Source organism: Papio anubis, chromosome 2 (genome assembly GCF_008728515.1).
Source record: "Papio anubis isolate 15944 chromosome 2, Panubis1.0, whole genome shotgun sequence".
Classification (NCBI taxonomy): domain Eukaryota; kingdom Metazoa; phylum Chordata; class Mammalia; order Primates; family Cercopithecidae; genus Papio; species Papio anubis.
Window position 1 is genome coordinate 34,056,640 of NC_044977.1, and position 17,452 is coordinate 34,074,091.

Genomic DNA, 17,452 nt, shown 5'->3' on the forward strand with positions numbered 1-17,452 from the left:
TAGTGTGAGGTGACTGGTGGAAAGATCCGACTTGAAATTTCCTTAAAGCAAGAAGTCCTTAAAGAATCCTCACGCCTGCTCTCAATCAATCGTAAATATTCCAACTCGAAGGGCAGTAGTGCATGTGGCCTCTTTTATTGTAACTAAGGATGTGAGAAGTCTTCACAGAGATGGAGAAGCACTAATTTTATATAATGAAATTTGCCCTGAGCAGAGGAAGCACACACGAAACTGTCACTAGCAGCTGTAGACAAGAATTAAAGATGTATTCCTGCATGGGATGAGATGGCAAGATGAAGAACAGAACCCTGAAAATCAGCAGCGGGTCCTAACAATTACATGCAGACAATCATATCTATGCACTGTTTGGGAGAGCAATATGACACAGTGTAACTTGAGCCAATGGGCATTGAGACCAGACCTGCCAAGGGACCTGGGAGGATTTCATAAGAGGATAGACTGTTAGAGTCTGGAGGGGCCACAAGTCGATGACACAGTTCCAGCATGACACCTGTAGGTGACTCTGGCTCCATGAATGAACTTCTCTCAATAATTAGTTATTCTGAGCCAGGTGTGGTGGCTCATGCCTATAATCCCAGCACTTTGGCAGGCCGAGGCAGATGGATCGCTTGAGCTCAGGATTCCAGAGCAACCTGGGCAACATGATAAAACCTCATCTCTACAAAACAAACAAACAAACAAACAAACAAACAAACCCCAAAAAACTAGCTGGATGTGGTGGCGCGCATCTGTGTTCCTAGCTACTCAGGAGGCTGGGTGGGAGGACTGCTTGAGCCCGGGAGGCAGAAGTGGCAGTGAGCTGAGATTGCACCACTGTACTCCAGCCTGGGCAACAGAGCTAGACCTTGTTTAAACAAAAAAGAAAAAGAAAAAGAAAATTTATTTTGTGATTTACAAAATGTGATCAAAATCATCATTAGGACCTTCAGAATACTTTTTTTTTTTCCTTGAGACTGAGTCTTGCTCTGTCACCAGGCTAGAGTGCAGTGGCACGATCTCAGCTCACTGCAACCTCCACCTCCCGGGTTCAAGCAATTCTACCTTAGCCTCCCAAGTAGCTGGGATTAGAGGCATGTGCCACCACACCAAACTAATTTTTCTACTGTTAGTAGAGACAGGGTTTCACCTTTTGGTCAGGATGGTCTCGATCTCTTGACCTCATGATCTGCCCACCTTGGTCTCTCAAAGCGCAGGGATTACAGGTGTGAGCCACCACGCCCGGCCCCCTCGGAATACTTTCTTACTTCGACTGGCTATGTGGAACGAAGGGTGCGCTTTTGCCTATTAGAAAATAAGTAAGTGTCTTGCTTTATTATATATTTGGAAAGCAAATGTCTCTAAAATGGACATAGGATTTAGCTGAGCTGAATTATAACAACAGACAATGTTACCCAAAAACAAATTTTCCCATGATTAATATGAGGCAAAGAATAAGAAGGCCTCAGTGTCATAACTGAACTGTTCTGTTTTCTGAAAACTCTGCGTTCTCTTTATGCCTCTATGGTTTTGCTTCTTTCTGTTCCTTCTGCCTGGAATGCCATTACTTCTGCCTTCTACTTTACAAATGCCCACTCCTTTATGATCCAGTTTAATGTCATTTTTGGTGTGGAGCTCTTTCCACTGCAACAGGCTCTTTCCTCGGGGGCTCTGTAGCATTTTGTGCATACTGGAACACTTTAATTCTGCATTTGTATTTACCCCATTATGTTCCAAAGTGTGGGGATGGGGTCTTATTCCTATCTTCATCCCTAATCTTAGCTGAGGACTTGGTGCAGAAGGAGGATCTGATAATGTTTGATCAATGACTGAATTAATGACTAAAGGAATGAAGGAATGAATGAATGACTACCAGAAATTACTGCATTAAGTGACTATGGGAGAAATCCAATTAAATTGGTATTGTAGGGAAATGACAAGTTTTGTAAAAAGAGGGCCAATTTTAAAGATAGAGGTAGATTTAGATACAAAGTTTGAAGACCTGTGCTTTTAAAAAATAAGTGTGTCCCCAAATATACAAAGTGGAAACTCTGGGAAGTTAGAGCAAATAAAAAAAAAGAACTGGCCTTCCAATGTGTAAGTGCTGAACTAAGCACTAAAATCTCTAAATAAAGGGTATAAAAGGTAACGAAAAAATTCTGAAGAGATTATATATCAATGAACTAAGAGGCAGAAAGGTGACTTTTTAAAAAGGGAAAGACTATCTTTGTATGACATGAAATCCACATTTGACAGATTACTTGGCAATGAAATGGCAGAAAAACAGTTTAAATGAAAAGATAAATCTATAGTTCCTTACAGGACATAGAATAAAGCAGAATGCAGGACACTCTGGGGGCAACGAGAGCACTTAGTTATACCAAAGATGCTCTATTACTGCTTAACTGATACGGAATTTATTAGAAAATTAATAACAAGCCATTGGATAGTGACTGTCTGTGGTTGTTATTCCATTCCATTTTGGCTATATTTTCTCTGCAAATTAGTGTGACCCTAAAATGTTTTCAGGATTGTCCAACTTGTCCTAAATTCCATAAATAAACTCTTTCAGAGGATGCTGTTTTTTGCCATGTCTCTATTACGGTTCTTCACAGATGGACCATTTTTGTCCTTCCAAAGTCTAAGAATAACTCTTTCAGTTATCAAGACATACCAAAATCCAGTTCAGCTGCTCCTGTGGGATTCCAGTTAGTTTAGACACATCTGCTGAGATACATGCATCTGAATCCAAATGAAGCTTTTGTTTGATTATACATTTTGAACATTTATGGAGGTTTTCTAGGGCCAAAATGTTTTTCATTTTTTGGCACACCAAACAGAGATCTTCAGTTATAAACACTGCCTTCTGAGCACCTCCAACAGAAATCCAATCTTTTCATGTGAACAGGTGCCTCAGGAAGTTTTTGGAAGGTTTTACACTGAATCAGCTTTCCGATTGGAAACTTTCTGAACATGCAGTCAAATTTGCCAGAGACCTTCAAACTTGCTTGAGCAGTTTTCACTCATACATACATTCACACATAGAGACAGCCCAAGTAAAAGCAAATCAGAGCCCTGTAAAACTGAAGTATGTTTCTAAAAGGTTAAATATCATAGGCAACCAAACTGAACAAAAAGAAATACACAGCAGGTGACAGAATGAACAGATAGCAAGAGGTTCTTCATTGAGCGTGTCTCCCTTAAAGCCTTACCTAGAGTTTAAGCTATACATCCTTTTAGAAAACTTTTTTATCTCATTTGGTTTCAAATATATACTCAAGCATTTGCATTTTTAAACACGGCACCATAGAGTATTGCTACTAACTCCTTTCACTCACAAACCCGTTCAAACAGTTATTTTGAAACACTTCCTTCTCTAACACAAATGGGTAAACCAGATTTAAACATAAAGGAAGAAACAAAATTACTCTTTAAGTCAGAGGTTCTTTAGCAAAGTCCTCATCTTACCTGATTTCCTATAACTTTTACTTTCCAGTTTGAATACAGCATAGACTAAAAAGTTGTTATAGAGTAAAACAACTTTTTAAGCCTTATGCCTATAAGTTTTTACAGAGTAAAATCACTCCCCCAGTGGGCATGCCTGGAATTCAAGAGGAAATCTGCTTTCAAGTTGTTCTTATGGCCCTGAACCAGATGCTGTAAGGTGGCCAGAAACCTTTGTCTACACCCACTTAGCAGATTTCTGGCTCGTTATCAGGGACTAAAAGGTTTATTCGCAGAAATGAATAATTTCCTTCAAAATATCCCTTACCCTATTTACATGCTCGCATATTCCTTCCATTTTGTTTTCCCCCTACAGCTTTACTAAGGGAATTAATTATCTGGAAGAACGGGAACATACAGTAAGTACATCTGAGTTACAGGATGAGACACAGTATGTCATCTATTAGGCCTGGCTAAGACCAGCAGCTGATGCTAAATGGGAAGGAACATGCACCAAATGTTTTTTAATCACAAAGTTAGTAATTAATTGCTCTTTAAAATACATTTTATGCTTCTTTCTGTCTGTGTACATGAAATGCACATTTATTACATGCCAAAAATTACAACATTATGGTTTAAATGTGACTGGCACGGAAGTCCGGAAATCAGAGCTAATGTTCCCACAGCAACTTTAATTCTGTCCGTGTGCACATGTAGAGCTATAATAGTCTTCCGTTTCAGGATAATACGTATAGATGGTTTTGGGAGGGAAGCTAAAGACCCATATCCTCAACTGTAGTTACAGGAAAAAATCAAAGGATAAAAGCTGTGCTCCTTTCCACATACGTGGATAAAAACAATGTCCCCACACCCAGTGTTGTGTAATCAGGGAATGAAAGAATCTGCTGTGATGCCAGCACTCAAGGGGACAGTTTCTGTTGCTGTGGGAACCTGAACTTTGCATTTCCTGACTTTGGGGTAATTAAAATGTCAGCCTTAATGTGGCATTAATGGAGTTTGCCATAAAAATCCTCTGTTTTGTTCTCTAAAAAATTGCTTAAAAGTTCAAAATGAGCCAAATGTACTAAAAATTTTAATCACAGAGACTGGGGTGGGTGAAGCAAATGGTTGGGAGGGGGAGGCCAAGGAAGGCGGATGGCAAGAGTTGGAAAAGGAAGAGCCCACTGGCCTCTGTGAGTGTCCAGCCCCAGCAGAGTGATGCTACAGAGCTAAAGTTAAACCCACCCACACAACAGTTTGGAAATGTGTAAAGGTTCAATGAAAAATAAATAAAAACTGTTCAAGCGTAAGTGCATCTTGGCAAGGACACAAAAAATGAGACAGTCTGATGAGGCCGGTGTAAAACATGGGAAGGTGAGTCACCACGGATATCAGCTCGCAACAAAAGAAAGACATCAGAATAGGTGGATCTACAGCAGAAGTAGGGAGGACGGCCACAGGGAGGAAAATCACTTCTTTCAATGGGAGCCTTATTTGGGGGAAAACAAAATGGAAGAAATATGCAAGTAAAAGTTCTGGTCGCGTCTATCACATGTATATGACTGTGATGTGCTACAGCTTGATAGCTGTCAAGAAAGGTTTTTCATATGGAGAGCTTCGTCTGCTTTACTGACTTGGTTTAGTTCTGCTTAAGCATTTAAAGGGAGCACTTGGCTCAGCTCATACTCAGCCTGTTTAGTGGGGAACTGCTCTATCAAACACCTAGGGTGTTTTTTACCCTTCAGATTCCATAACTCATCTTAATGCCTTCCATTATCACCATGTGAATTTGCTTACCATTAGATTTTTAGCAATGGTGAAGAGATGATAAGCTAGGGGGTAATGGGGCAATACTGTTAAAAGGAAATTGTGTGAGTAGGTGCACTGCAAAGCAACATACATTTTAGCAGCAATATTAACCTCATCATCTCACAACAGAAAGCATATCTCAACTATATTTCTTCTTGTTTTGAATACTACTGGGATCTTTTGCAAAATTTGAAGAGGCTCAGGAAGTCAAATAGCCAACTGAGAATTTAGGGGGTCAGACTTGTCATCTTTGCTGGAAAACACAGCCCGTGTCCTTCATATGCAAAAAAGATGGTGGGTTACCCAACCATGTCAGTTCACATGCAGAGCTGACTTTTCTTTTGTGGGGATGCTTTATCCATCATGTTTTACAACCCAGTCACCAATATGAGTAGTTGCACATTTTCAAGATGCCTGTTCAGAGCCAGGAATGCCATCTTTGGGCTCAGAACAGAGAATTCCAATAAGAAATGCTCTCACAATGAGAGTAAATCCATAAACACCCCTCAGTACCCAAATGAGTTTAACCACAAGCGAGTCTTTCCTCTACCTGGGTGTCAATTTTCTCAGTTTTCTCATCTGTAAATTGGGAAGGATCATACTGATAGGAAATGGGCATTAAAACATGACTAAGAATAATTTTGCTAAACACATGACAAATAAAAAGGTGCTATAAAAATTCAGGCACTTGTGAAAGCTTGGAACACTACACACTGGTGGAATGTTTCTGAAGTTAAAGAGACTAACAAGTCAAGGGCACTATTTTTAAATGCCCCAAATCTGTTAGTTCTAAATAGGAACTGAATATTTTACCTTAAAGAAATTAGGCTTTTAAATTAATCTATGGTAAGAATGACATTTGAAAGTAAAAAAAAAAAAAAAATCCTCTTGAATGCAAGAAGAGCATCCAAAAATTTTAACAGCTTAAAATAAACCTTTTTCCTGTCTTCTCTCAAGCAATCTCCAAATGGACAGATTTCTGTGAATCTTTCCTAAAAACAATTTTCTTCTAAGTGTAGGCTCAAATCAGGACAAACTACAATCCAAATATATTTGGAGGAAAGTATAATCAATTTAAACAACAGGTTGGAACAGAGAAGACTTACACATCTTAATGGCAAAATCAAACTGTCTAAAAACAGCTGGAGATCAAGTTTCTCCTCCTGGTTTGTTCTTCCAACTGAGCTCACATCCATTGGCTTCCCCAGGGCCACCAAGTAGATGTATGGTGACACCACACTTGCGCTGTTCCTTAAACTTAGTTCATGCCAATGCTAAGGCCTGGCCAGAGGATGCTTATGATAAAGCACAGTGAGTGAAGCCCAGTGCTTTTTCTATTCAGCAAAACATTCATTTTTGCTGCAACAGAAGATTTCTGGGCTAAGGCAATTCTATGTAATCCACACCCATAAGGTGCGGCAGAAAGCCAGGTAATGAAGACTTGCGTGTAGAAACTCCAGGCCCTTCACTACAGGAACAGGCGATTTTCCTGGTGGGAAGGGACAGTGTGCACATGCCTATTGGGCACTGTGCCAGGGTACTTTCCAATTCTTTCTGTCATTACTATTACACTGGAGATTGCCAGGCAAGAAGGTCCAAGGATGTGACGATTAGGACGGTCCTCAGGACACAGTCCCTGCTTCTGCCCCCTGGTTTCTCTACAGAAGCCGCAACTTCGACTGTTCAAATCACATAGGCCACAGAGATTTGGCTCATGTTACTTCCCTTTTCATTTTCTAGTGACAGTTAGAATATGGTCTTAGCCCAACCTTAAGTAGAACAAGCTCTCTTCACCCCAACACTGCCCCCAGGTCATTTCCCTCTCTTTGGAGATTATCATGATGAAGCAAGTGGAGAATGGAATCTCCTGGACCAATCTGTCTCTTGCCTTCTTTGCAGAATGTTATATTTGTTCTGTCAGAAAAATAACAATAAAAGATTTAGAATCTCATTTCCTAATAATTTTTGTCTTTGTGGACAAAATTTTATTTTTGAAATAAACTCTGTGGGTCTTATGTTACTCATTTTAAAGAAGAATATGCCAGTTACTTGCATGTTACCAGACATCCTTTATGGAGATCAGTTCAGAAGAGTTGTTGGGCATCTTAACACTAAAAGGAATATTCTTTTGGATTCGACTCCAAAGTTATTTCATTCCTTTCCATTGTCAACACACATGTTTCTTTTTCTCTGAAGTATTGGGTTACATTTCAGAAAAAGAAAAAAATCTCCTAAACGTGATTTATCAACTTGCTTAAAATAGAACTAGAAGAAGTGACTCCCAGATTAGTGGGAAGATGGCAAAAATAAACAGCAAAGAAGTGATTTCAATAGCGACGATCTCATTAAGCTGCCCATTTCCAAATTTAGCCCTTAGGCAGTTTTTTTAATTAAAAAATATTTTTAACCTGGATTCTCATTGGCTGTGTGAAGTCTGGGTGGCTTCTGAATTCTTGGAAGCCATTCTCTTTTCTTCTGTAAATTTATGCTATCCTTTAACCACTTCAAAATAAATTAAAAACTGGAAAGACAGAAATTCAGCCAAGCTACATGAGACTCCAATAACTAATGCAAATCTGACTTGTGTTATGTAATTTCAAAATGGATGTTTCCTTGTGTCTAACTGGCCTTCTGAGGTCCATGTTTGGCTGTTCAATTTAGTAATTATGGAAGTGCCATTATCCAGATCAAGAATAAATGAATACCAGCAACAAAACTTCTTTTTCTAAGTTAGTGCTATGAAAAGAACGTGGTTTATGTAATTAATTAGCCTTTTAAGGCCAAATGGCATGTCACCTGGCTTTTAAATATACTCTAGCTTTGAAAACATAGAGATGTTGGCTGAATGAAAATGGTGGCACGTTACTTTTGGCTGCCTGAGAAGACCAAATGCAAACGGCTTGCTCTGAAAGTAAAAAAGCCAGAACCCAGGGGAGAAGCACTACTCCGCACTGCGAAGACACCATCACCTTAGTGGTGTACTCACAATCAGATGACCCGGTGTGAGCGTGAGAGTTTGTCAGTGAATGTGTTGAGTGGATGAGGGCTGGGTCTGGAGACAAAACAGCTTCAAAGTTCAGGCAGGGAAGGCCCGGCTTGGCGCTGGATCCACCCGGCTGAGTAATCTCATTCTCCTCAGATGCCTTCTGGTTTTCAGCTGTCTTGGGTTTCTTCCTGAAAATAAACAAAGGGCCCTTTGAAGGAACTGACTGCATATTTGGGAAAAGGCATTTTTAGAATCTGTTAAAGATAACTTGATTTTTTTTTTTCTGAAGGGGGATGGGAGGGAGTCCAGTATGTCCCTTGTTTTAAAACAAGCTGATTCTTGTTTTTTTTTCCCTCCAGTAATGGCCTAACTGGGAACACATGAAAGCATATGGGCCAAGCAAACAGCACCACATTTGGACTCTGTTGGCTGCATAAAAAGACCCTGTCCCAGAACTTTAGACAGCTTGAGCTACGTATGGCTGACATTATCCAAGAAAGCATCCCTCTTCCCCCCTTAGGAGTTTTAACATGGTCTGGAAAAATACTAGTGGAAGTTTTACCGTTCTAGCATTTGTCAGGAAGCTTAGAGACAGGACTCGTGGAGTAATGGGAGGAGCACTGGACTGGGAGTCAGGAGACTTGAGCTACGGTACTAGCTGTGCCTCTAACTTGCTGTGTGGCCTTGGGCACCTCACTTCACCTCTCTGGGCTTCAGTTTCCTCATCTGTAAAATAAAGGGCTTGGATTAGAAGGCCTTAAAGGTTCCTTCCAACTTTAAATTTCTACTCATGGAATACATTATGGAACATTCAACTTTCTTGCTCTTACTTAGATTTTATCTTAAATAAATTTCAAATCACAATTTAAATTTGCAGCCTGTACAGACGAGAGGGTAGTGATGGGAGGTTTCTGTTACAGTAGCAAGTGAAAAGTGAAAAGAAGAGCTTAGATTCTAGTAGCTGAAGAGGGGAAGGTGTCATGCAGAGATTTTTCTACTCCAACTCTTTATTCATCCTACGTCTAAGATTTTTGATTTGGTGCATCGTCCTGGAGTTTAGGGTATGACTGTGTGTTTGGGACACGAGGAAGAGAAGGGTGAAGGGAATTAGAAAGTAATTGTTACTAATTGTTATATGGGGTCAGGAATAGGAAGTAAAACAGCACAGCTATCAGTCAGCTCAGGTCTGCTCTCCCCAGGACAATGCAACTGATATGAAATTAACAAATACTTAGCTTATACTGCTCGTACCCTAGACTACAGCCAAACTGGATTATTATTAATAGTTTCTGAACATTTCTCCAATTCCCTTGGATTTGTGTCTTTTTCTATCATTATGTGGACAGTGACCAGAAAAAGCATTTCTTTTATTTGTAGAAGACTATGTGTGGTACAGAATTTGTTGTAAGTAGATTTGTTTCCATGTTTCCCTTGTTTCTATGAGCATGGTAATGGACTTGTTATGCAGAATATTTTGTATTTAAATTTGTTGTGCTGGGTAGTTAAATCTGCCCTCGCAGAATATGGTGTTATGATTAGTATGCTGTGTTTTCAGTCCAACAGGTTGTGAAATAAAATCTGTTTCTTCAGAGGGCAGGAGGCAGAGATGGCATGATAAAGATTAGAATAGAAGAGAGGCTTTCAGACATCTTTTTCAGTATGGAGGAAGCCAATAGAAGAGAAGCAACAAATTATAAGACCTTATCAATTGTTTTTTGAATGGTGACTATGGGAGTAACCCCCTAATCTTGAGTGTCTACATGGACCCTGAAGGAGCTGGTATTCTGGTTTTCAGTCTAAAGATGTAGCCAAGATCGAAGTTGCTAAAGCCCAACTCCTTTACTATAACCAATGCTTTCTCTGAGGTCCACATCTCTATCACTGTTGTCTACCACCAGGTTGGAAACCTCAGCATCACTATACACCTTCCTCTGCCTTAAAGTCAATTCATCAATAAGTTCTTATAGTTCTGCTTCCTTCGTATTTTTTTTCACATCTGTGTTTCCATTCCAATTTCAATGCAATCACCTTACTGCTTTTTATCTAGTCGATTGTTTACTAACTGGCTCTCCATCCTCCTTCACTCCTCTAGTCCTGTTTCTTTGCATTCACTAAATCTAAGATGACTACATTAGCCTGACACTCAAGGTTGGTTCCGTATCTCCTCTAACTTTTCTCATGTGTCCTATATATTGGCCATACTGGACCCTCAGATTTCTTGAATATCCTCCATAATATCCTGGGAGTCTACATTCTGGGGTCTACATCTTTGCTCAAGTTTTCTCTTGCTTTGAATATCCCGTATTTCATCGCTGCCCTGTTGAAATCATACTTATTATCCTTCATACTTATTAAATGGTGTCTTCATCTTGTAACTGTCTTGATTCCTCTCTGCCAGATAGGACTTCATTCCAAACACTGAATTCCTCCCTAGGTCTTTCTCTGAAACGCCTATGCTCTTTTTTTTTTTCTTAATCTTATTTCACTCACTCAATTTTATTTCAATAATGGCTATTTATGTGCATATCCCTCTTGTGAGACTGTAAGCTCTCTGAAGGTAATCAAATGTCTTAGTTATTTTTGTATTCCTTGTGTTCATCTATTCTTTCCTTCTTCCTTCTCTCCTGTCATGCATTCATTTACATATTCATTTTACAAATATTTATGATCTCCCCATGATGTGCCAACATGGGCTAAAGAATAAAACAGGCTTGGATCCTTCCCTCCCAGAGTTTACTGCCTTGTCTATACTATTAAGCAGTGTAGCTTAGACAAAGCTGTCATTCAATAATTGACTGTGGACAGAATGAAAGGAAGCTGAAATTAAAGTGTATTTTAAGAATAGTCATAGTCTGAATCCCAATGAAGTTTCCTACTTTTTATGCAGCAAGGTAGCAAAACTACCTGACTGGCTGCTTTTGCTTTAAGTCTACGAGGGGCATTTAATAAGAGCAGGACTATTTTGCTCAGTAAGGCTAGGCTGGCCCTCACGATTCATTTAAATATAGCGACAAAACAGTAATGACATATGTCACCTAGCAGAAAAAAATGTTTATTTTTGATATTCGTAGATAGGGCCTAGGATACTTTCAGATGTGTACTTCAGAAAATTAAGAAAGCTTTCTTTCAAACATAAAGACATAGCAAAACCACCAATATATTACTCTTTTATTTTTAACACTGCAAAAATTATATTGTTCTTCATATCAATGCCCTTGTTTCTCTCCCTAGATTCGCTCTTGCTTCCTGACTGACATCTTGTACCATATCCTCCTGTTGCCTCAATGATCACTTTGGGAGAATATTCATAGCACAGAGGCATTGGAGCTACCTCTATAAACAGGAAATGTTTAAAACTCAACCTTTTTGGCTTACCCCCTTATTTGTCTTATGTCACTTTACTTGCCTTTATACCACTGGGCTGTTTCCCAACTGTCCAGATAACAGAGAACTGCTCACCATCCTCAGAGGCAATGCATGTCCTATCTCACCCTTTCTAATGGTTCTCTGGACTCCTTTTTCTGGAGCTGAGAAACCCTAAAATATAGCACTCGTTTATGCCTAGACATGCACAGGTGCTGTGAATTGACCCCATTTTTGCAGTTCATAGTTTATTAAGGAGGAAAGAATAAGTCCTGTCATAATTAGTTGAAAATACATTTTGAGGCTCTGTAAAAAGAATTATAAACATGGCACATCTGAGGGCAAGTCTTTTCAAGCCTCTGTGGCGATGCACTATTCCCTGGAGCCTTTAGAGGGCAGCAGCACACTGGCTGACTCCAGCGGATTTCAGAGAGGCAAACTCCCGACCAGAACCTTCCTCCTGGTCACCATGCCAAAGGTTGATTTGCCAGGCTCTAGCCTCTCAGTCTCTCTTTTCAGTTCTCGTTCTCATTCTCCTCTCTCTCTCTCTTCTCTCTCTCTCCCCTCCCACCCCTTTCCTCCTCTCTCTCTCTATTAAAATTATACACTCTGATGAAGTCGCTCCTCAACCGGAAAATGAAAGCTCCAATGAAAAAGTTAGACAAGCCAACAACAACAAAGAAAGAAACCAGGGAAAAAGGGAAAGGGGGCTGGTGGCAGGGAAGGACTTAAGAATAAGAAAAGGGCAGATGTTTCGTAAATATATGCAAAGTAAAACTGGGTGTACCCTGAACACTTCCACAGAGAAACAGACCAATCATTGTGCACTTCCTCCCGCCACACTGGTGGAGCTCTGCATTCAAAAAAAGAAAAAAAAAAAAAAAAAAAAAAGCGTGGCCGCAGGCACCCGCCTTTCAACGGTCAGTTTTGACATTGTGACTGAACATCTCTCAATTGTCCAAAGAGAACAAAAACATTTTCATCTCCTCACTGCAAACATTTCTGTTATGAGAAAAGGCTGCTTCAAGAACTGGGAGTGTGTTCTAAGGAGAGTGGCGGCTGAGTTAGCCAGCAGAGCCTTCTGGTTTTTAACTCTCATTGTGCTGGCCCCAGTAAGAAGTTTTAGGCTGAAACATAGCAGTGAGTAAGGCTGTGGAGGATGTTGGCTCTTTCCTAACTAGACCATATTGTATGTGGAAAGAAATATGCATTAAAACATATTGATGATATGGTAGGTATTAAGCATGTTAAATGCATGGAAATTAACCAGATCGGCGGCATTTGATGTATATATTTCACACTCTTTTGCACATATTGCACACATACAGTGATGGCAATGCTTTCTGCAACATATGGAAAAATAAATATTTTATCTGTGTGAGCTCTTAGCAGTCTCCAGGGTGTTGAGAGGAGAGCGCTCTCTTCTTTCACCCTATCCCAATTTTCTCTCTTCACTGGGCTTCCACCCTTTCCTGCACGTTAATGTGTCTTTTACTTACCAGCTTGGTCTTTTCCTATCTGATAAGTAATATGTCTGTTACTTATCAGATAGGAAAAAATTAGTTGGAACCTCCTATTGGCTCATGATAATTTAGACCAGTGATGCCTCCCCCAGTCTTGCTGGAGTCGTAACCATTTCCCTACTCTTTTCCCCAGCAATGCATTAAATAGGCTTAGTATCTGGGCAGGAGGGAAAGGGTAGGTGGCAACAAACCACCCCAACAAGGGTGGTAGCGGAACTGTGCTCCACTACCTATTAGCTCTATGCCCTAGGCAGATTACTCCGCATCTCTGAGCCTCATTTTCCTCATCTGTAAGATGGGAATAACAATACCTACCACTTAGGGTTATTGTGAGGAACAAATGAGATAAGCCATGTAAAGTGATTTGCCTTGTGCTGGCACATGGTAAGGGCTCAATAATGGTAGTTCCTCTCATAGGGATTGTTAGTTCTGTGACTTTCATAATGTTAGTTTTAAGAAGACATTTCCGGGCCGGGCGTGGTAGCTCATGCCTGTAATCCCAGCACTTTGGGAAGTCGAGGCGGGCAGATCATGAGGTCAAGTGATTGAGACCATCCTGGCCAATATCGTGAAACCCCGTCTCTACTAAAAATACAAAAATTAGCTGCGCATGGTGGCATGTGCCTGTAGTCCCAACTACTCAGGAGGCTGAGGCAGGAGAATTACATGAACCCGGGAGTGCAGAGGTTGCAGTGAGCCGAGAGCGTGCCACTGCATTCCAGCCTGGTGACAGAGCAAAAAATAAAAAATAAAAAACAAGAAAGAAAAAAACAAGAAGACATTTCCTTCCCTCATTTCAGTAATCTGTTTAGACATCTAGATTTTGGGCAGGGGCAAATGGATTGCTATTGTAGCAAAGGCAGAAACAATGTTAGGACAAGCTATCTCCTCCTCAACACTTTGATCTCACTGTGTACCTCCTGACATCTCCTTTCTGCTCACATGTTTGTCATTGCTGTGGCTATGCTATACCATGAGCTCCTTGAAGCTGAGGGTTGAGCAAGCTGCACTTAGCCTATAGAAGCCCATCAAGCCTGAGCATTGATACCAACCTATGGGACTCTGGCTTATCATGTTTTCTTACAATTTATCATTTCTCTACCTGGTCTGATGTCCTCACATCAATTTAAGATATTTTTGTGATTAAACACATTTTATTTTCTCAATCTTTTTTTTTTTAACCTTGGCAGGGCTGATTTACAATTTTTTTCAGTATAATTTCCTCCTAACTGTATCAGTCAGGATCCTGGCAAAAACAGATGGCACATGCAAAGTTTTTTGCTAAAGAGGGTTTAATGAAAAAACTGTATTTGGAGGTGAAGATGAGGTTCAGGGACCTCAAGGGAGATAGCACCAGGTACTAGCAATAGTGGAGACTGCCAGGTACTAGCAGTAGTGGAAAGCTTTAAACCATTTAAACTGAAGGGGCAAGTAAAATGGTGATGAATTCTGAGTCCAGCCAGAATTGGAGTTGGGAAGGAGGGCTGAACTAATACATTCCTTGACCTATCTCTTCTCCCACTTTCACATCTCCTGCTGATGTTGCCTTTTGGCCAAATTCAAAAGGAAGTCCAAGGACAAGAGAGCCTGAGTAATGGAGTCCAGAAGGCCAGTCTTCTGGGTCACATATCTGGGCAACGAATGGTTCTGCATTATTTTGGGGGGGGGGGTAGAATGGGGTGACAAGACTAATCAACATATGTGTTCTCTCTTATACTTTCAATTATACTTTCTGGAAGAAGGACAGAACAAAATAAAATCAGTTCTCTCTTAGCTTACATGTACCTATTATGTTGAATTGCCATTCATAGATCAAGAAAAGAGAATGTAAGCTCAGCTGAGCAGGGATTTTTGTTTGTTTTGCTTGCTGCCATATACCTAGTTCCTGGAACAGTGTCTGGCACATAGTATATGCTCAGCAAATTTTAGATGACTGAGTAAATATACTCACCTCTGTCAAGACAGACTTTATATATAGACACCATGTCATTGAATTATCACAATGATATGGTTAAGTAGGCAGGGCCACTGAGCATTATTGTGCAGGTGGTATGGGGGGTGGGTAGGTGTTAAAATTTAATATATGCCTCCCCAACCCACTTCCAAGCCTTGAGACTAGGCTCAAAGCATTGTCAACCCACCAGAAGAGATATACTTCTGCAAATGGTTCACATTTTAATTTTTTATCCTCTTTATTGATTTTTGCACCTAGCAAGTCTCTGCAAGTTTTATTATTATTTCCCTTTTATACATTAGAAAGCCAAGTTTCTGAATAGCAAAGACTGCAAAGATTATAACCCAATCTGCCCATTCCCTAGGGCCCATGGGAAGTAAAAGCAGGCACTGGTATTCTGCACAGATGAAATACTTCCTATGACAGAAATAAATGCTCACTTGTAGACTTCTCTGTAATTTGTAGGCAACATCAGGTCCTGATTTCTAGGTCTGGATCTGGGTTCTCTGTAGCACAGGAAGGTAAGAGTGATAAGAACTCTTTTCCCTCTTAAAGGATATAGAAACTTTGAAACCCGTCTGCATCATAGTAAGGCTGTGTTATCTGTACCAGCATAGTTACTCTGTGATGAAGAAAAACTCAGAAAACTATCCAGATGTGGGAATTTCTCAGGTATTCCTTGCACTTGAACTTAAGGATGAATGAAGGCATATATAAGTAAGTTCCTTGTGTGGGTGTGGACTGGAGAAACTACATTTGATCTTTTTTTGTCATGTCTTTAGTCCCCAGTACCCCAGTCCTATTCGCACTACAGAACACATTCCCCTCCTGGAAAGGCAGGCCTGTCTGTCACCTACACATCAGCTACCACCAATTATGATTCAGTTGACCGGAAGCATTAAAGGTAAAAGAGTGACACAAAATAAAACAAAACTCTGGCTTCATCCCTTTGGGTTCGATTTATGCCAGAATAGCTAAAGACATAGAAAGACAAATGTAAACATCCTACCTGAAGCCTAAGAGGGATGTTAGTCTCCCAGCTTTAGCGTTTTCCAGTAACATAGAAGTCTGTAAAACACCATCCCATTACCTGCCTCATAACATATAGGAAAACTTGTGAATATAACAACTAGTTATTGTTTTAAAATGTATAATTAAGTTATTTTGCATGCAGAACTTCTAAATAATTCAAATGTCTGGCTTTTCTAGTGGAAAATAGCATATATTCATCTGTTATTTTAGCAATGATGAATGAATACTTGATATCGATCTTTCATTAGTATTTTCCCATAGGTATCATATCTCCTACCCCAAATTATTTCTGTACCTTTCCTTGCAAGGTCTGTACTTCTCCTACATAAATGCCTTGCATAGCAGGAACTAAATCAACTACACAGACCCATACATCCAGAGAGCAGAGGTGAGCTGGATACAGCAGCTTAGAGATGTGGTAGAAGGAGCCCAGAGCTCCAAGGGAAGGGCAACAAGGAGACAACAGCATGGGCTGCAGCTCAAACAATAGGTAAATCAAAGCAAGCAAAGCTTTGACCAGGGTGGCATGAAATGACAAGCTACCGTGAGATTCAACAGTGGCACAGAAGGATGATGAGAAGCAAACAGATTAGGAGGAGCTGCTACCACCATAGGTAGAGGCACAGATGACCAAGCAGAACAGCACCAGTCCCTGCAAGGTGTGCTCAGATACAGCTTGGCACAGCCATCTGCCCAGGAGGGAATGATGCTGCACATGGTGTGCATTGCAGCTGGGAAGTTGAGAACCACTGTGGGCACCTCAGGACTGAGTCTGGTTACCCTGCTGATCCAAGAAATGAAGCCATGTAAAATTTTGCCTGCTTTCACAATTTTCTCTCTCTCTCTCTCTCTCTCTCTCTGTGTGTGTGTGTGTGTATTTAATTAAACAAAGTGAACTAAGAAGCGTTTTATTGGAGACATAATGTACTCACAGTAGTTTCAAAATAAATGGTGTCACTCTTCAGGTAAATTACTCCAAGGCTTGGGCCTAGTGCAGATGTTCATTGGGGCAGGGAACAGAGAGCGGCTGCATCTAGATCAGACAAAAAACAAAAATAAGGTAGTTAAGTGAACAGGTGATGGTGATGGCAATTATTTATTTTGATAAGAACGAACTTTGGGACTTCAGTGAGAGGTTGGTTGGTTGGTTCTACATCTTTGTACCAGAAAATGGCAAGTTAGGGAAGGGAGAATGGAGAGGATGTTGTCCAGGCTCCATTTTCAGTGCTTTCCCCTAACTGCCTGTGCAGCGTGGGACATCAACAGTACCCCGTCAGTGTGGGCGGAGCTGATTTTGTGGTTCTGACTTAGAAGCTGAGTTGTGGGTGAAAGTGGGGGAAGGAA

General features: G+C 40.4%; 1 protein-coding gene across 41 annotated transcripts in view; it reads right to left on the reverse strand.

Annotated features, from left to right (window-relative positions):
• ZBTB20 (zinc finger and BTB domain containing 20) overlaps nucleotides 1–17,452 on the reverse strand; it is an 816,756-nt gene that overhangs the window by 42,313 nt on the left and 756,991 nt on the right. For 30 of the 41 annotated variants that reach the window (XM_021932880.2, XM_021932915.2, XM_021932887.2 and 27 more), the window contains 3 exons: nucleotides 17,041–17,141; nucleotides 8,799–8,962; nucleotides 8,237–8,424 (listed from right to left, as the gene is read on the reverse strand). In XM_021932880.2, coding sequence (XP_021788572.1) covers nucleotides 8,237–8,424; nucleotides 8,799–8,809 — 199 coding nt within the window. In that variant the 5' untranslated portion in view covers nucleotides 8,810–8,962; nucleotides 17,041–17,141. Of the gene's footprint in view, nucleotides 1–8,219; nucleotides 8,425–8,798; nucleotides 8,963–16,085; nucleotides 16,167–17,040; nucleotides 17,142–17,452 lie in introns of all 41 variants that reach the window. The other 11 variants (XM_021932980.2, XM_021932979.2, XM_021932991.2 and 8 more) reach the window with 4 other exon arrangements.